Here is a 20,606-nt window from a genome sequence, read left to right on the forward strand (position 1 = left end):
GTTCTCGGGTTGCACTATGAAAAATTAGCACAAAGGCCACGTTGTGTGTACACACTCTGAAACTATGCTTTTTGTGCGGTAGCTGGTTCACTGTAATTTTTAATTATAATGTGCTACGCTGACTAGCTGTGGGGTGTAAACATGGTGGACGGATCCTGCGCATTTTATGTTTCTTCTAAATATTATATTTCACACCTTCTACGATATAGGCCATATATGTGAAAATATTAAATAGTGTTACCTGACAAATCTCTTTCAAGAAAGTCTCTTGATTCACCCCTTCGAACTCTCTGCTCAAACTTATATTATTCTTGCGGTATTGCAATTTTTCACATGAAAACACTGCCACATACATTTGTCATACGAACATTTCTGATAATATTACTTTTTATTTTACAGTGCAAGCATCGCCTCCAAGTAATGGCGAAGTCTCTATGGGAAGTGGTAGCAAATTCAACGAGACCACCACGTTACCGTGACCCTCGGGGGCCTGACCAGCCCGCCGTCATCCGAGCACTGACCAACCTGCCTACTGACGTCATCTCTCTGCGATGAAACTCCTGGCCAGCCCACCCTCCTCGGCACCTTGCCCAATTCCTATCCTGAGGGCAGTGCCTGCAAATAAACTGTTTGAAGATAACTGAGCGTCACCCATCTAGGTCAACGGAAAATTCCTGTTTGTAAAAGTTTATTCGCAAATAAACTGTCATAAAAGTCAATTTCAGTATTCTTTTATTATTATTTGCAAGTATAGAGGACTCCTGCTTTTTAACATAGTATGTTTTTGTCCAACTTTCCTAGCTACTATTGAGGATGACGGTATGGGGACAAATGCTATAAAAAATGCCGCTAGCAAAAGGCTTGCGGTGAGAATGGCTGCGTGCTCTAGAGCCAGCGTATCTAAAATCTTCATCATGCAAAGGGCATTGGCTAAAACCTGGCAATGAAAATGGCAACAATATGGCTCAACCCGGGTCCTACGCAGGCAGCACTATGGCTGTTGCATTGGCTCAAAGCTAGAATTAATAACAGCAACGATATGGCTCAACGCTCGTCTTACGCTGGCAGCTGAGTGGCTGCTGCATTCCCATAACATTGGTCCAATCTTGGCTTTAACGCTGGGCCATCATTGGATTGGGTTGCACTTTGCCAATATGTCAAAATTGGCCTAATATCGGTACCACTTTCTGCCAGCATTGGGCCATGGTCGGACCATTGCTGGTGGGCTGCCTGAGCTACTATATAATCAGCAACATGGATTCCGTTCAGGTTTAAGCACTATTCCTCAGTTAGCTGAGCTAACCCGTGACATAGCCACCGCAATAAATAAGCCAAACAGGTGCAGTTTTCTTGAATTTTTCAAAGGCCTTTGATATTGTTCCCAATCCAGATTTATTACTACACCAACTACCATTAGTATACATGAGAAAACAGTATCATGGATAAAGAACCATCTTGAAAACAGAAGGCAATGCGTAGCTATGAACGATAATATTTCTCATTATTTCAACGTTATTTTTTTGTGTTCTACAAGGCTTGGTTCTTGCGCACCTCCTATTCCTGATCTACATAAATGATATTCGGTCGTGCGTTCAGACGTCCATTCAAATGTGCTCATTCGCCGATGATTGCATAGTGTACATAACAGTGAATAGCACAGAGGATCAGGTAAAACTAAACGATTCGTTAGCTGCAATAAAAAACTGGTGCAACAAGTTGTGGATGAAACCAAATGCAACAAACATTACCAGTATCTCCATCACACTCAAGAAAAATGGGCCTCAGTTTCCGTACACAAACAATATATCGCTCAGAAAATTCGATTAGGCCACTTATCTAGGGACCACTCTTAGACCGAAATTAAATTGGGAACTTCATATAAATAAGATATATGAGAAGGCGCTAGGTTAACTGCATTTCTTGAGAAGAAAATAAGAACCGCACCTCCTAGTGGTAAATGAAATGCATGCAGAACCCTTATTAAACCCGGTTTATTTCAGGCTGACACTCTTTGGACCCAGCACTTGAACTATTTAAACCACAAACTAGAACGCGTGCAGAACTTAGCATTGACATTAATCTATTCGCAACATTCGTGTCAAAGAAGCATTACCAACCTGCGCATCAAGGCTAACGTTCAACGACTAGCTCAACGTAGAATGATTTCTAGAATAAGATTTCTATATTTACTTTATCATGGCTCCTATCAAATACCACAAGGAATATACATTCTAGCGCCATTCAGACTTACTCCCTGAACGAATCATATTAAATCCATACTTCAGCATCCTAGCCTTAATTGGAACATGCTACCCTCTGGTACTGTATGCTGCTTCTCTGTCAAAGTATTTATTGACAGTATTCAGAATCTGGAATTCGAGTGGTAATAAAATTACTGATATTATCTGTATTTTATATGCAGCCTCCTGTAGCTGCATACTTATTGTAGACGTTGCTTTTCCTGCTTGTACGAACCACTCAATTAAGTAGAGTGTATGTATTTATTGAAAATGTTCACTTTGTGAATACTAGTGCTCTCTGTTTGGATTCAGTTGTTTCAATTACTTATGTTTCCTTACTTCTTTTTGTACTGTATTCCATGTTGTAACCACTCCTGCATGGTTCCAAGAATGCCTGCTCTATTGTAATATAAACAAATAATTAAATAAATAAATAAATAAATGATGCCGATGATCCTGTCATCCCCTCAGCTGATGTACATCAGTGCCCTTATGCGGTAAATAAACTTCAATTCAATTAAGCTAAGAAAAATTACTTGCGGTTGCTTAGCAAGGCTTTCACATCCACTTGGTTCTATCTGCACAGAATAATTAATCTCATTTTCTTTAACACGGTGCATGATAGCTGGGACATCTTGTGTGATAGCGGTACTGCCCTTTGAGACGAACCGAACATGCTGTCCCGCGTAAAGCGTTGGGAGGTGTCAAGGGTTAGGCGTTCAGGTGCTGTGGTTAAGCACTTGGGAAGGACGAACCTCCTCATCGGCCGTCACGCCTGTGGTGACAGCGAGACAGTGCTTCGGAGGTGTGCGAACATGATGACAGCCGCCTTTCACGCCTGCTCTCGCGCCGCAGGAGAGAACAAACGTATGACGAATCGGCCTTACATACTGAAAGCTGTATTAGCTCACAAAGGACGAAAACGAGGAGAGATGACAAGACCGTCCAGGCATGATAGGCCTCATGCACATATATTAAACCACCACAGATATGCTGCCTTACGGCTCTTATTGGTACGCAATGAAGAAAAGAAGCGCTTCTGAAATATCTTCACTACTACAAACCAATAGCCTTCTGAAATGGTCGCTTACTGTTGCAATAATCATGCATAAGTACTGCACATTTGTTTTCTTACAAACCAGACCATATTGTGAAAAACGAGAGCACGCTGAACTCTAACCGGAAGCGAATCAGCACGTTGTTTTTTCATGTTCGGAAACGTTCTTTCAAACAAAATAAATGATGTGATGTTTCAAGTGCCTGCATCATTCGCGACCCCAAGGCTACCGAGCACCAGCGCTCGAGGGCGAAGGGTAGAACGGACACTTCCTCCTCCTCCGCTTGTGTGCCGTAGTCATGTACTTAGCGCAATTCTTAACTGTTCATGCCTGATGCAGCAAGCGTACGTGACAGTGATGGAGTACGTGGCTGGCGTAGACCTGATGCGTGTCCTCAGCCGCGAGCACTACCTCGAGATCGACGCCGTGCAGATCATCATGGCACAGCTCATACTCGCCCTGCAGCACATGCACTGCAAGGGGTTCCTTCATCGAGACATCAAGGTGTCCAAGTGGGTACCTTAATCGCGACAGCCACGAATGTATATTCAGAAGGCCATAACGGTCACAATCAGTGGTCGTTGGCACACACAGAACATGCAGAATGCGCTTGATTGTGGAAAACTTCATTGCGCCAAAGTCCGCGCATCTTTGACAACAATAAATTACAGCATAGACACGTGACAGGTATGGCTTGCAATAGTAGTGGTATTCCAGTTTGCAGGCAATGCAAGACCTATCAGTGATAACACCTGCTCCAGCTCGGAGAGACGCCGTGCCGTGCCTAAAGGAACTATGATGCCAAATCTCTAAACATAGATTATGGCGCCCATGGTAAACCATACGCATCCCACACCAATCCAGGAAACGTTTAGCGCATTCAGTACAATAGAAATGTTGTGCTTGAGTTCTTATATAAAATGTGAACCTTACAGCATCCTGGCGACAGCAACGCGTGAAGTAATTAACTTCACCTATCTTGTGAGTGCTCCCTCGCTGTAAGCGAAGCCAATCCTTAGGCCGTACTTTTGTGTACTAGAAGCGCCAGGAGTGATTACCATTGCCGGAAATACGTAATGGTCACCATGCGTGGCCTTGTTTTCGCATGTGCCATTCGGCTGTCAACCCGAAACTTTCTGTAGGTGTTTGCTGGTTTGAACTACCTTTATGGTGACATTAAAGGAACTGCAGGTATAATTAAATAACGACGTCGTTGCTTCGCCGTTTGCCCTGAGCAAGATGTCCAACGTGGTTTGTGACTGTGCAGACAATGATGTATGTTGATGTGTGAACTGTGCAGAAGGAGATGTGGCACTATGAGTATTGATGTCATACAATATCTGCGTATATCGCAGTCTCTGTCAGTGAAAAAGACATTTGTCGCTTGAATAACACGACAAACTACTTGTCATATTGACCGCTAATAAAGACGAGGACAGCGGCAAAGAACACAAAACGACAACACGGGCGGGAACTTTCAACTGATTTATTTAAAGCAACACGTAGGAATATGTAGACAAATATAACATATGCAGAACGTAGCAACAAGACCACTTATCAGACTAGTGGGGCCACTGCTTATTTAGAAATTTATCACCGATTTGAACAGCCTTATGGTAGTATCACTAAGACATTCTTAAGAACACAAGGCCCTTCTTTCTTTTATGACAAGCCTCCATGAGTACGCGTGCACTCTGGTTGTGGCTTTTCCCCAGAATTGGGGAAATGTGGTGTACAGGGTCGTCCTTTTTGAAAGGGAACACGCGAGCGCGTGGCCTGTGCTCTGCGGCGGCTGCCTAGAGCACCGTTTAGTGGCAGCAAGAGGAAGCACGTCCGCTTTTGGCGTCATCTATTGACGGTCAGAATGACTAGGCATGGCCGATTGGAAGCGCCTACTGGACTCCCTTACCCGTATTACTAATGCGCAAGGAGCGGGGCCTGCAGCGCGATCGCGATTTGCTACCTGCAGGCCCCGCTCCTTGCGCATCAGTAATACGGGTAAGGGAGTCCAGTAGGCGCTTCCAATCGGCCGTGCCTAGTCATTCTGACCGTCAATAAATGACGCCAAAAGCGGACGTGCTTCCTCTTGCTGCAACTGACCGGCGCTCTAGGCAGCCGCCGCAGAGCACAGGCCACGCGCTCGCGTGTTCCCTTTCAAAAAGGACGACCCTGTACAGGGGCAGGCATTGCAGTATGCAAGGAAATTCGCCAATTCGTTTTTAGTTAACTTTTGTTCATGTTCCCTCGCTCGACCATTCAGTGACCATCCCGTCTGCCCTATCTAATACTTGCCACACGCCAGGGGGCTTCATATAACTCCTACATTGCATTTGGCATACAGCTTGGCATGCTTTTGGCCACAGCCCTGTCTTCTGTTAGGATTGCCATAGGTGCGAGGGCAGAGCGACGCAGGCTAAAAAGAGGCTGAAAAGACAAGGGGGACTCCAAACCTGCCTGCCATCTGCCTGACTTTGTGAGTGACCCTGTGAACATAGCGCACCACTTCAGGTCTTACGGCAACGGTAGTTATCCTAAGCCTTGCTATGCTCCTAGCTCATTTTGCCTTCTGCAGGAGAAGGGCAAGAGCCATCAATCATGGCGGACATATTTACATACAACGCACCGTCATTTGTGTCGGTTCAGCCATAGCAGCCTTGCTGAGTGATATATTTTCATGATTTGGCTTCTAGCCTGAAGTGAAACACGGGCGCAGAAAGCAGGAGACAGGACGAGCGCTAACTCTCAACGAAAGTTTTATTAAAACGAAGAACATATATATAGGTGATTGCAAAAACCGTAGAATAAAAACATAACAAGGTAAAAAGCATCAGTTAAACATATCAGGGGTATGGAAGTCAAAGAACAAAAATTACTTCAGATTAGTACACGTATTGCGAAGCTACTGAAATTCACAATCTAACAGAGACAACGAAGCATGACTGACGCAAGTGTCTCCTAATCTTTTGATGTCAAATACCACGATAATTTCCCGCGTGGTTTGGCATCTGTGCCTAGAAAACATTTTTGTGTCTTCAAAGAAAGGTTTGCAACCACAATCGAAACAATGTGCCGCTAAATGTGATGCATTAGGGTTGCTTAGTGAATGTTTGTGTTCTTTTAGCGTAAAGTTAATGCATCTGCCACTCTGTCCAATGTAAGCTTTCCCTCACTCGAGTGGAATCTGATAAACTATACCCGTGTTGCAAGGCACTAAAGGGGACACATGTTTAACTCCGCAAACATCTTTTCTTTTTTTACCTTCCTGTTCAAGTCTCCTAATTATCAAAGGGCACATGTTAGACAACTTGCGTGGGGCCGAGAAAACGGTACTGACATCATACCTATTGGCCACATTCCTTAAACCATGGGATAATCTATGTATATAGGGTACTACAGCAAACTTTGTTTAGTTTTTCTGTTTTTCTTGTTTTTACCGGGGCTTTTTACCCATTTTACAAGTTTTTCGCAGGTTAGTGATAATAAATGCATGGGATAGCTAGCCTTTCCAAGCCTTTCTATCTGTTGTGAAAAAATTTGTTGCATATTGTGCGGACATGACTTAGTAATGGCAGACCTAAGAGTTGAATAAGCTATCCCCTGTTTAACAAGTTTACAATGGCAAGAAGAAAATTCTAGCAGTGGCTTCTTGGCCATAGGCGAATAATACCAACAGACATGCTCATCCTGGAACGTTAAGCACAGATCTAGAAACTGTAATTTGTTGCCCTGGATAATCTCTAGCGTGAAACCTAGGCCCCCACCACATTCCCTAAAAACTTTTAAAATATCCGTGGCTTTCTTGGTGTAGTTATCGCGAGAACAAAACACCAGATAATCGTCTACGTATCTAAACGCATGCACCGCCAATTCCTTAAGTTTGTTTTGTAATTTTCTATTAACACGACTTAGATAAATGTCACTCAAAACTGGCAGAACTTTAGAACCAATACAAATTCCCGATTTTCGTACATACATAGAACTACCCCATTTTACAACGGTATTCCCTCTGTAAAACAACAAGAGTTCTAAGAAAGATTCCACGGGAATCCCACAGTCCTGAGTAAACCGGAACTCATCATTGTTGACCGTCAGTGCTTCTTTAACACTACACAGTAGTTCCTATTGCGGAAGCGAATAAAAATGGTCTTTAACATCAACACTGATCGCTGAGCATTTACCTGGATTATTTTCTGTTACGAAGGCTACAATTTCTTCCGAATGTCTTATCAAGAAGGGGTCATTAAGATGAACTGAAGACAATACATTATGCAAAAAAGTTGAGACTGTGTACGGCCACGTTCCTTTTTCAGAAATAATGGCTCGAAAAGGAACTTCCGGCCTATTTGTCTTAGCACTAAAAAATTATGTCGAGGTGCAGACCCTTGGAATGTTAAACTCCCGACGCGAGGCTCTCCAGACCAAATTTCTCAAGCAAATCAATTGCAGTTTTTTTTTTCACTTTCTTTAAATTCGTAATTTTTCGAACAAAATTTTTGTCAATAGCGGTTTTAGCTTTTTTTGCGTACAATTCTTCAGGAACAACAACAAAGAAACCTTCTTTGTCCGCAGTAACCAACCTAAGCTCATGCTTGACGAAAAAACGCGACACACCTGCTAGATTGTCTGACTTACTGGACTGAGGTACAGTCCTCGCGATCACATCAACGCACTCAGTCACACACCTTGGTCGAAAGTCTTCAGTTACCCAACGAGAAATGGATCTAGACAAGCTGACCTTTTCCGGAGGTGACAGTTCAGGTTCACAGGCAAACTTTTGTCCCTTGCGCAGAGTGCTTTCGATGTTAGCTGGGAGTTGTTGAAGGCCGAGCACAAGCACTTTTCCTTACCCGCGTAGTCCTATCCTTCTTCGGTAACGAAAGACAAGCATGGGCCGTGGTAGTCATGGTAGCATGGTATTCCGGTAACCACAGGCGAGCTGGGTGTTTCGACAGATGGCTCGAGGCACAAACTAAAGCTAATGAAGAAACTTTAGCGTAGACGTGCGTGAGTGGCTTGATCGGTATGCACAGTCCAGCCACTTGTTGGCGCAATGCTTAACCAGCGAAACAAAGCGCTAATATTGCTCTAACTAAGTGTAAAATACTTTAAACATTTACAAAAACAACATGTTGATGGTTACACTCCTCCTAAAGATTTATACCAGTAGGAAATATTACACTTGTTACTGCTACTGTTTATGGTTGAGCTCTGTGCCACCAGGTGGCTGCACCGTGCTGACCTTTCACATTTCCGCTTCTGCTCATCCTGCTAAACGGCACGGCCAAACGGCCAGGCTGTCTCCTTGCGCGTGCGTTTACCCGAACACCGGACTCGCGAAACGCTATTGCGGTACTAATCCTCCGGTGTAAGGTGACGGCCACAAACGCGCAAATAATGGTGCCGATCGGACAGCGACACTCCGATGCCCTACAGCCACTTCGTTCATCTGCTGCCTTGCAGAGGGACACATGTCGCAGCTGGACATATTGCCAGTCGATGCGTTTGCAGCCCGCAACGTAAGGAAGTCGAATTATGGTGCTCGTGAAAAGACTGAGACCGACTTTGACCGCGGAGCTGTCGTCAAAACGGAGCGCGTAGTAACACCAGCAGACGATGCTTGCTATACGCCGGAAGTGCTTGTCTAGTAAGAAATTGGTATTGTACACTCTCTTTGTGTTACTTTATTTTTATAGAAAATATTTAACTAGGATTCCAAACATTACGAACTTCATTTGTTGACCATAAAGGTGGAAAAATTATCGATGAGGCGCCCTGGACAGCCAATCGGATAGCTTGCCCTACTGAGGTCAATTGGGTGAGTTACGTCATGTGGGTAGGGGCAGCTGAAAATTCCATCGAGCAGTGTGCTGCGATCGGCAGCGATGTACATTTTTAAAGCCTAATAATTATTTAAACGCTTTACGCGGAGCACTTAGATGTATCAGTTAATGATCACAAGGACCTACTCTAGCGACTCAGTACGTTTGCACAAAATCGTCAAAATCGTTTCAGGTCCCTTTAATCCATTTTCCTATGCACTTGTATTCTGCAACAAAGAGATTTAGTTTTCACCTATTGTGGGCATCAGATCGCTGACATCAATAAACACTGTAAGGCCTGATCCTTTTGCACAGAACCTAAATTCTAGGGCCGCACGTTCTTCTCCACAAATATCAACTTGATTATCTGTTTGATGCTAGCAAATAAAACAATGTGACATGCATATATGAAACCCAAAAAACTTCGCGACGCCTCCACACTATCTTTTTGTAGAATAACATATATCCTAAATTATATACATCCCTCTTGTTCCACGCCTATAATGTACATCCTAAAGAGCAGAGCTGATAAGGGGAAATACTGGAAACCCTAAAAAATCTGGAACTTGCTTTCCCTGCAAAACAGCGCACTCACCAACTTTCCTTTAACTAATCCTGATGGATCCCCGGTTCCTCCTGAATTGAAATCTCACGTTATCTATCAACTCCTACTTTAGTTCTGTTTTTTCCCTGGAAACCTCACTTCCCCCAAATTCCCAACTCGATCATAGTTTTGTCCAAATGAATCCTGTACTAATTACCGCTGAAGGAATTATGAAACTTATTGACGAGCTTAAGGTTTCATGAACCCGGGTCCCAATAATAAGCCATCAAATGTACTAAAGAGTACTTAACTGATTTCCAGTAAAATTTCACAAATCATTCTTACACAATAAATTTCTGATAGTTATGTTCCTAAGGACTGGAAAATCATTAACGTTCTTCCTGTTTGCAAATCGGGTAATTGTTCTGACCCGTCAAATTATCGCCCAATATCACTCACCCGCATCACTTGCAAACTCATAGAGCACAGTATATATTCAAATGTTGCTTCCCGCCTTGATAAAAACAATTTTTTTTTTCGAAACAGCATGTTTTCCGGAAAGGCCTGTCTTGTGTCAAACAACTGTTTGAACTTACTACTGCTCTTCACCTCAGCATGGATTCTTCTTTTCAGACAGACGTGAGCTATCCTGATTGCGCTAAAGCCTGCAACCTCGTAGGTCATATTCGTTTATTTACAAAACGTTCTCGACTTCACCTTGACCCTCTAATATCATGGACTGAGTGTTCCCTGAATAATAGTTCACAGTTCGCTGTTATTGAATTCTTTGTTATACCAGGCGTTCCCCAAGGGTCGTTTCTAGGTGCTCTCTTGTTTCTGATATTTTTAAATTATCTTCCAAATAGTCTCTCCTCTACTTTACGACCTTTGCGCAGGAAACGTCCTTTATCGAAGAATTCCTTCCAACAGTGATCAGTCTAAACTTCAGGATGACATGCATATAATTAGGAATTGGTGAGCTTTATGGCAACTGTCTTTAAACGTTTCTAAATGTAAATTCATGCATATCTTTCAGAACAGGGTCTAATATATCTATCCGTCAATTCAGTTAGTGTTGAGCAAGTTGATTCTTATCTCTATCTTGGAGTAACAATCTCTAACAACTTATCCTGGCCATACCACATACTCAAGCTTGCTGCTTGATACCTACAAGACTCTCGGCTTCATCAGACGATCCCTCACTTTCTCCTCCTATCATCTGTCAGCTCGCCTACGAAACATTTATCCCCACCAGACTTCAGTACGCATCCTCCATCTAGAGCCCCCATCAAGCTCATTTAATCGACTCGTTTGAAGTAATTCAGAGCCGAGCATCATGGTTGATCACTTTTAAGTATCAAAGGCACATTAGTATTACCAATATCAAATCATCCCTAGGTCTTCCATCTTTAGCAGTGCGCCGCATGATCACTCGTCTTTCTCTTTTGCACAAAGTATACTATAATTTTCCGGATATTTATGGAGTTCTCCTGCTTCCTCCTAATCCTACTTCCCTCCGTATATTCAATTCTTGTTTTTTGCAAAGAATCCACGGATCTACCAAATCCTTTGATCAGTCTTTTCTACCATGCACTGTTGAAGACTGGAACAAACTTCCTGAGTCTATTGTCAATGAGAGAAATCCCTCAAAATTCGAAGGTAGCTTTATAATCCTTTTTATTACCTGAATGTTTTCTTGTGCATTTTGTTGTTCCGTCAGGAAGGAAGAGAACTTTATTGAATCACCAGTAGATGAGCGTCAGGAGAGAAGACGCTCCCTTGTCGCCCCTTAACAATATCCTTTCTGTATGTAGTTCCTGTTATGTATAGTTGGTCTTTAATATGGCCTTTATTTCTTCTTTGCTACTATCTCTTGTGTCATACCACGTCCTGTAATGTTTCGTGCGCCCCCCCCCCCCTTGTGTAAAGCCCCATCGTAGCCATTAAGGGAGAATAAATGATGGTGATGGTGATGATGATGTTGAGGAGTCGCGCAAATACGCAAGAGTCGGAGCTCTTCGTGCGACTGCGTGCAGTGTCCAACAAATAAATAAATTTCTTGTGCTAACATCTATCGTGATAAGCTATGAAAACGACAAAAGTCATGACAGAGTACGGTGAAAATGCTGAACAGTATATGGCCGTACGGCGCTGCATTTATAGAATGGTTGTCTTTAAAAGACAAAATTATTGCATACTAGGTGTCACTTAGTTTCTGTCACACACCGCGTCAAGCCCTTGAAAATCTGCATAGTTGCACAGTACACAGTTGCACAGTTGCACAGATTTCTCAGACAAATGCTTGGCCCATTGCACGACCTTGCAACTGCAGTGAAGCAGACGACGCTGCAGGTTCGTTTGAAGTGGATGATGCCGCAGGGTCATCTAGCTAAATTATCTGCGTGTCATATGTCGGTGATATGAAATGTGATCCCAGGAATGAGGACACACGTACTGGCATTCACAGATGAGATGGCGGCGGCGCTTTAAGCACCTGCCAAAGCAGATGAATGACAAAGCCCAAACGCATTGTTGCCTGCTACCACCCGCGTGTTCCCGCGGTCCTCTCCCCATCATGGTCATCATAACAAAAAGCCGGCAGATCCCATGCCCTGTGGGAATTTATGTTATGCGAAGAAGTGCGTGGGGAGCCTACCAAGTTAACGAAACGACCATAAGAGCACCAAGACGTAGGTGGCTGTTTCATTTCTTACAAGACGCGCATGTCATGACATTCATGTCATGACTTATCACTCATGTTCGTGATAGACTCTTGCCATACTATGCCAACTTTGGTACATACCAAGTTAAGGAAACGGCCACGAGATCGCCAAGACGTAGGCAGATAGATAGATGATGTCAAAGTGGCAAAGGTTGGCCTTGAAATGCTTCGCTCTAAAAAAAAATGGCGACCGCCTACAGGCTGTAAGGGTTAGCGTCAGGCATGTCAAAGTGGGTAGCTGGCCCATGCCGTCATCTGATTAATTCACGCTGAGGAAGTTGTTGAAAGGAGGAGCATGTTCTCAACGAGACTGAAGAGTACTGGGTTTATTGCAATAGCCACATGCGGAGCAGATAACGTTACGTCTCAATCATCAAGCCAGACTGAAACCTGAGAAGCCAAAAAGATCCGTTTAATCCCCTCTGTCTTCCCTAGATCCCTGGGCCAGCGAATCCCACAACACGACTTTGCGCATGCATGAAGCCTATTGGATCTCGCTTCATACCCGCCAGTCTTCAAAGAAACTGTGAGTGTGGAAATAAAAAATACTCCATTTAGCTATGCAAATTTCAAGGGAATTTCGTGCCGACCAAGCTAGCAATCATGGATGGAGTCCTGCTAAAAGAAAGGAGATTGTCTTGGCTTAACAAAAGAACACAACAGCAATATTACTCGAGATTCCTAAACGAAGAACGGGTTTCAAGTTAGTCTGCCCAAACCATCCGCATTGCTATGCAACCTTCCCTTCGTATATCTAACAGTAAAGATGTACTGCTGGAAGGTGACACTCCATTGGAACAAGTGGTCATTATTTGTGAAATTTAATTAGGTTTCTCAGGGGGAAATGGTCGGTATCGAAGATTAATCTCACTCCATACAATCAACACGACAACTTCCGGGCTGCCCAAATCAAACAGGCACATTCTTTCTCCTTAGCGTTATAGGCTTCTTCTGTTACAGCTATTCTCCGTCTGGCATGGACAATATGATATTTCTCATTATCATCGCCGACCAAGTACACCGCCCATTCTCTTGTCGCTTGTGTCGCACAGAACAATGAATCCTTTTCTACAGCCTGGAGCATGAAGCACAGGACGAGGAAGTGATAACATTTTCACCTTGGAAAGTGTTTCCTTTGTCCTTATCCCAGTGTACGTAGCTCGGTGATCCATTTCCGAGTGTGTCCGTTAGCGGGCTTACTATTCGAGAATAATTCGCAATGCGCCGTTGATTGTACCCAACAAGTCCCGAGAATTAACGAATGTGTGTTTTTGTGCGCGGCTCTGACATATCTCCAATCGCAGCTGTTGTCAGCTCTGCCGGCCGCCTGGTGCCCTGGCCTACGACATGGCCCACATAAGTAACCTGCGAGCAGTCAAACGTACATTTTATCGCCTTCATCGTTAAGCCTGCTTTCCTCAACTGCGAGAACATCTACATGAGGAACGATACGTGCAGTTCCCAGCTGTCAGAAAAAATTGGCTCATCATTGCAGAGCTGGTTAAAGAGAGACAACGGTGTGCTTTGTGCTTCTAGTAAAGGCTAAAATTTTTGCCACCCCCGGACAGTGCACTGTTTACTGTCTTGTAGAGCTTCGATCTTGTCTCAATATACGTGACACCAACGTGCCTCGCCCGGTACTCGCACTATTTGCAGTTGGGCATATTCTGTCCGTTTCTCGGAAATGCAGAAACGTTGACTTCGCAAACGAAGCGGCTGCGTGCTAATGTTTCCTAGTGATCCTTAAATTGCACTCTAGTGTAGCATGTTTGTGTGGAAAGCATGACGACCCCAACCCTAAAAGCGGCGTCCCAACGTTTGTATCCGCTCACTTTTGGTTAGTGGGTGGGCCACTCTTCCGCGTTCTCGCCCGGCTGGCCCGAAAGATGACGTGGCTTTCTGTGATGTTGTCAAATACGAGTATGTCAGGTCTATGTCTCGATTTGAGCTTCACACTTGGTTACCCGGTTTTGATTCGAACCTGGGACCTATCGATGGAGGTGAGCAGGCACCGAAAGAGTTGTCAGGCTGGTAACATTCCTACGATGCTCATGTGAACAACATCGAATCAATTGTCAGGTTGGAGGAACTGCCATACCGTGGGGACGGGTTACCGGCGGACCTTGGCACGTTGGCAAGGTGCCCATGCACGTACCCAGTCAATAGCATCGGTGTTCATCCGGGGCCTCACGTAGCATGATGAAATAGGATGCTGCGTGGCTTGGACACCTTGATGAGCAAGCTGTAGCACTGCATTGAAAATCTGCCTGCACAGCGTGAGGGGGACCAATGGTCTTGTAGTACGTGTGGAAGTGCCGCCTACTAGCCTGGCGCAATTATAAGCCACAGTGATGTAGCAGAAATGCCAAGCCGAGAGAGTTAAGGATGATTAGCTCATTAATGATTGTCTGCACGACCAGTGGCGTCCGGTGTGACGATGATGGCATGCCATCCATATGGCTCTGTCAGCAGGCACATTTTGGTTGCCGTCGACGTGTCCGATGGCGTTGATGAATTCCGATATAAACGAAAGGTAGCGGCAATCTCGCAGTGTACATGTAGACGATGGTTGGCTGAGTGCATATTTCCGTAAAGATGGTTAAAGATCTGCCTTCGACAATATGGCCAAAGCGCTTGACGACTCGGTAAATGCTAAGCAACTTCCCATCGAAAGTGCCGTAGCGGCCCTCATTCGGATTGAATCTTTCGGAAAAGAAGTTTAGTGGCTACCAAGAATTGCCGAGTCATTGCTGAAGAATTGTTCCCACATCTGTGCTGGATGCGCTGATCATGAGGACCAGAGTCGAGGCGCGGTTGGCAAGTGCGAGCAGCACAGCGTCTGCAAGGCGCTCCTGATTTTCTTGAAGGTGTCTTCAGAGGCAGCATAATAAGCCAGCAAAATACTCATTGTTATTGTTCACAAGCTGGCGTTCCAAGGGTTCCACTTTGGCAGCACAGTGCCTTAGAAACTGGCGGTAAGTGATTATCATGCCAAACAACTGGCGTAGCTTTGGGATGGTGGTTGGACTGAAGAAATCAGTTACAGCTTGTACTTTCGAGGGAGTGGGTGATTGCTGCCCCAGTGAAGGTGATGAGCACGACGCTCGATATTTGAAGCCGCAAATTTGCTTTTCGAGGCAGTGTTGACAATGCCGTGTGTAGACAGCTGCTGGAACAGAAGTATATGCTGTAAGTGTTCTTAGGACGAACTCACCACCAACCTGTCATCTACATAGGCAAAAAACAAGGACAGGCCACACGTGCCCGAGTGAATGAAATGTTGCAATTACGGTTTGGCGTTTCACCGACCAACTGGTATTCGCTGGAATTTGAAGATGCCCGTACGTGTTACGATAGCTGTCTTCGGTAAGTCTTTCTCAGCCATGGAAATGTCGTCGTATGCCCGGACAAGGTCAGTAATCAGAAAGATGTTGGCAGTGTGCAGAGATGCGGTGAAATCCTGAATTTTGGGCATGGGGTACCAGCCTGCCACAGTCATACTGTCCAGGCACCTGCATACTCGGCATATTGTCTAGTCACCAGTTTTCTTGGGTACCATGTAGAGTGGAGCTGTTCATTAACTGGATGATGGTCGAGAAATACCTATCGCCCAATATATGCTCAAACTCTACACGTGTGCCTTTGAGCTTGCTCGAGGGAAGTCGACGTGGCTGCAAAAATGTAGATGGCCTGAGGTGACCATATGGTGTTGTACGTCATGGCAAATGGGCTTTCCTTACTTAGCGCAGTGACCACTGGGAATTCTTGCAGCAATGATGCGAAGGGTCCATTGAAATTAAGCCGTGGCCAAAGGGAGTGCTACACCTCTGGTTTCCGGTGCAGCAATGTCTAGAACGGAGAAAAGAGTTCTCGCAACCAGGAGATGTCGACACGTGATAATAGCCAAGAGACCATGGTCAGTCAAAGTATAAGAGACATTTATCGCGCAATTGATGTCAGCAACCATGACGAACCACAAGAACGTTCTTTGCAGACCCAGGTTTAATGCAATAGACCGTTGTCAAAAGACGAACATGCGAGTTCCATTCACGGCTTGAAATTTCAGGATGGGAACACTTGCGCAATTAGCTCGGGTAATAGGCAGGCCTTGTGGGGGAGGTAGGGAAGCCAACATATAGTTGGGCCGTGATCGCACGTCACCGTTAGCGGTCGACCGGATGGTTTCCCGACCATGCACAAGGGAGTAAGCAGGGACCTGCCTGAGCACCAAGACACAAGGCAGACATTTTTCTGATGTACCTTGGTGGTACTGGCACTCGCTGGATGGGCTGCGGTGAACTAAATAGAGTGATGATGACGAGGTAGTGGGGAAGTGCGCCGAAGAGAATTCATCAATGGCAGCTGGTCCAATCGATCTCACAGCTCAGCGCTGCGGAATAGCCCCGGTGCTGTCGCGGAGCAGAATGAGGGGGAGGAACGCGCAGCGGGCGGTGATTATTCTTCTGCAGCAGACAATGAAAGTGGGCTGAAAATTTCCATTACCTGGTCAGCCATTGTGGCGAGCGCTGTCACATCCAGGTTGAATGCAGTGGCGAGTACTGTTCAACTAGGGTGGGAAGGCCCTGGAAAAACAGGCAGGTTAGGAACGCGTTGTCGGTGGTGCGAACGCGTGTGTCCAGAAGTTAGGTGGGGGCCTGGCTACTCGTATGAAAGCGGCTGTTGAATCTGTGGGCGTTCAGACGTGGCTTTCCGTTTCAGATTCGCCGCCTTGATCTCACCGTAAGGTGACCTAGTGGTGGTGCGCAAACAGACGGCCGACTGAAGCGCTTCGATGAAGAGGAGATGCTTGCAATTTGCCGATGGTATTCGTGAGAGTTCGAAGCCGTACCTCGACTTGCAGGAACCACGGGCTTGATCGGAGATTGTTGTTGAAACGCACGTTCAGTTTGCCTTCGTTATGGCCTCACGCAATCGGCCTAGGCTATGCCAATTCGTCAGCCGCCGAGTGCGGCTGACGACTCGACGCAAGTCTAGAAAGGGCGGCTTCATCGCGAAGTGGTAGGACAGCTTCCATCTTCGGGTGTCGAGTACCCATCACCTCTATCAATAGCTGAAACTCTAACGGATGAAATCACATTGCTTTTGAAGAAGATGCTAACAGTGATGGCAGAGGCTTGCAGCTAGAGTTTTTCGTCCGTCTCTTCTATAGCTAAATACTGTTTGTGAACTTCAGGCGTACTGAGTATATCTGTCTCTCTATCTATCTACGTCGTGAAGCCGTCGTGTGTGTCTTGTCAAGAGAATATATATATATATATATATATATATATATATATATATATATATATATATATATATATATATATATATATATATATATATATATAAGCGTAGGTATGCGCCAGCGTAACATGCATGCACTAATAACAAGGATAATGTCCTACGACATCAATGCCATAATTTGGTCATGATATGCGCGTCGTGATGTAATGGTACGAATCATATGATGCCGTCGTGGTCGTATCTTTACGCCAACATATGTGAAGATATGAAAGAAATGCAGCGGTGATATGAAAGGTGCAGCGGTGTCGTAGAGGTAGAACACCCGCCTCACGTGCAGGAGGTCCGTGGTACAAATCCTGGTATTGTGCAATTTTCCACTAGATTTTAAAAAATCCGCGTGTTGATAAAATCGCATAAACAGGCGTGGAGTGTGGCCTGATACCGGTGACCAGAACCGGTAACGCAATCCTGCGCGCCAGGGCAGGATTGGCCACCCTGGTGCAGTACTTGGCCACAACCTCCTATATGAACACAACAATCCAACCCCGACCCTCAGACCCCAGCAGCTGCGAAGGAACTGACCACGGTGGTGGTCAGACCTGCCACGCAGCAGAAGGCGCTAAGAATCCCTGGCTCCGGAGAGGCCGCCATTGGAATATGAACATTGCACCGTTTAACGCTAGAACTTTATCTAGTGAGGCGAGTCTAACAGTGCTATTGGACAAATTAGAGGGCAGCAAATGGGATATAATAGGGCTCAGTGAAGTTAGGAGGCCAAAAGAAGCATATACCGTGCTAAAAAGTGGGCACGTCCTGTGCTACCGGGGCTGAGCGGAGAAACGAGAACTTGGAGACGGATTCCTGATTAGTAGGAATATAGCTGGTAACATACAGGAACGCTCTAGCATTAACGAGAGGGTGACAGGTCTTGTGAAACTTAAGAAGAGGTACAAAATGAATGTTGTACAGGTCTACGCCCCTACATCCAGTCATAATGACCAGGAAGTCGAAAGTTTCTATGAAGACGTGGAATCGGCGACATTGCTCCAAATTCTATCATGCACTGAATCTCGGCCGCCACAAGTTCTCTCTGTCGTGGAGACACCCCGTAAGGTTTTCATCCTATGGGTTCGGATGATGTTAGCTCTAATTCATGCGTTATTAGTTCGGTTCTACCGGGCTGATTCGTGAATCTATCAAGATAGGCCCCTAGCAGGCCCTTTAGCTCATGTAGCTGCTCGGATTAAGAGTGTCTGCTTACTGAATGTTCTGCAATTTCTTTAAGGTTTATTTTGGAGTCGAAGCACGCCTTGCATTCTTTCAACTAGGTAATAATATCATCTAGCTCTTTGAAGGTTAAGCTTACGACTCCACTCCGTTCCACGTACGGCTTCATCAAATTGCAGTGGTATATTCTCAGCTTCCTGAGTCCGGGCACTTTGAGAGCTCAGTATCTGAAAGTGTATGCATCACTTTAACCGGTCCGTCCTAGCTAATGTCAAGCACATTTGTCCTTGAAGGTCTTAGGATCATTGTAGTGTCTCTGCCAGGAAGTGAACAGGCAAGAGTTCCAACGGGAAAAACGGTGTTTATTGCCCGAAGCTTACGGACTCATAGTTCCATCAGGAATCAGCGGTTAGTGCACATAGCACGACATTATAAGCACTTGTGCGCACATGTGCGCTAACAGCAGTCTGCTTATCAGGCGCGCTATCACCGACAAAAGAATCATCGCCTGATCCCCAGCGTTTAACATTCGAAGCCTCGAATTCATGTTCTATAGAGCTTGGCGTTATTTTGTGCCACGCTCGAGCTCTTTTTCACTACTTCTTGTGTTGAACTTGGCGGTTCTAGCAGTTTTAGCACGTATTATACCATTGTTTGACTCTCGCCTGCTTCTCCCACATCGCCCTCAGCATTGTCTGTAGGGAATGGAGTGTCCTCCTAGTACTGCTGGTAAGAACCCTGTAGCCTTATGAGGAACCGTTCGCAAAGCAAATAAAGTAGCCGGAGGACAATTTTCCGAGTCCTTCTCTTGCGCCTAACGGGGTGCCCGGAAAACTCGCTTCAGCACTGAATGCCACCACTCTACGCTGTTTGACTGACGGTAATAGACGGAACTATGTATTAAGTTTGCCCCAAAACTTTCGTAGCAATGTGGAAGTCAGTGAGCTGGTGAATGTTGACGCTTGATCCGCCTGAATGTCTGCTGGAAACCCAACTCGGGCGAGTCCTGTCAAAACGCAGCTACTACCTCCGTGGAGCTTTCTTTCAGAGCGATTGCCTCCGTAAATTTTATAGCCGGACACAGCATGGTGCGACAAACAGACATTCTGTTTGGTAGAGGCCCTACCGTGTCTACCACAAGTCACCTCAAAGGTTCTGATATTAAGGGCACTACTTTTAGAGGAGCTTTCTATGTTTTTCCTGGCTTATCCGAGCATTAGCAGGCGTCACACGATTGCATGTTTTCTATGTGTTTAAAACAGCCAGGTAGATGTATTTCATGAGCAATCCTTCCTTCGATTTGTTTATGCCTAGGTGGCCAGATCACCCATCTCCATGAGAGAGACGCAAAAGGTCCTCCCTGTACTTAGTAGTTACGACTAACTGATAAATAATCCTGCCCTTTCGGTCTCTGTGAGGACCATATAAGAGGTCTCATTTCTCGAACATCGTTACGTTGTGCCTAGCAATGCCTTCTGTATCTGGGAAATGTAATTTAGCTAGGCTGACGTCGCTCTTTTGCTCGGCTGGCAGCGTTTCTCTGTCCACTCGTAAGAGCCGATCAAACTTCTTTGACGCGGGTAACAGTGGGGACCTTGTCTCGCGTGCGAGCGCGTCAGATGATTCTCCCTGCAGGCATGAACTTTGACACATGCCTTGCGATACACAATCGTTCACCCCGCAGGGGCGTCTGCGCAAGCAGGCGTTTGGTGTGTGGCGACACCACGGACCCGAGCACACGAGGGTTGGACC

General features: G+C 45.3%; 1 protein-coding gene across 10 annotated transcripts in view; it reads left to right on the top strand.

Annotated features, from left to right (window-relative positions):
• LOC139048619 (microtubule-associated serine/threonine-protein kinase 2-like) overlaps positions 1–20,606 on the top strand; it is a 705,675-nt gene that overhangs the window by 411,536 nt on the left and 273,533 nt on the right. For 8 of the 10 annotated variants that reach the window (XM_070523057.1, XM_070523062.1, XM_070523058.1 and 5 more), the window contains one exon: positions 3,638–3,810. The exons of the other annotated variants lie outside the window; for them this stretch is intronic. In XM_070523057.1, coding sequence (XP_070379158.1) covers positions 3,638–3,810 — 173 coding nt within the window. The remainder of the gene's footprint in view (positions 1–3,637; positions 3,811–20,606) is intronic. 10 annotated transcript variants of the gene reach the window in all.

Source organism: Dermacentor albipictus, chromosome 8 (assembly GCF_038994185.2).
Source record: "Dermacentor albipictus isolate Rhodes 1998 colony chromosome 8, USDA_Dalb.pri_finalv2, whole genome shotgun sequence".
Classification (NCBI taxonomy): Eukaryota; Metazoa; Arthropoda; class Arachnida; order Ixodida; family Ixodidae; genus Dermacentor; species Dermacentor albipictus.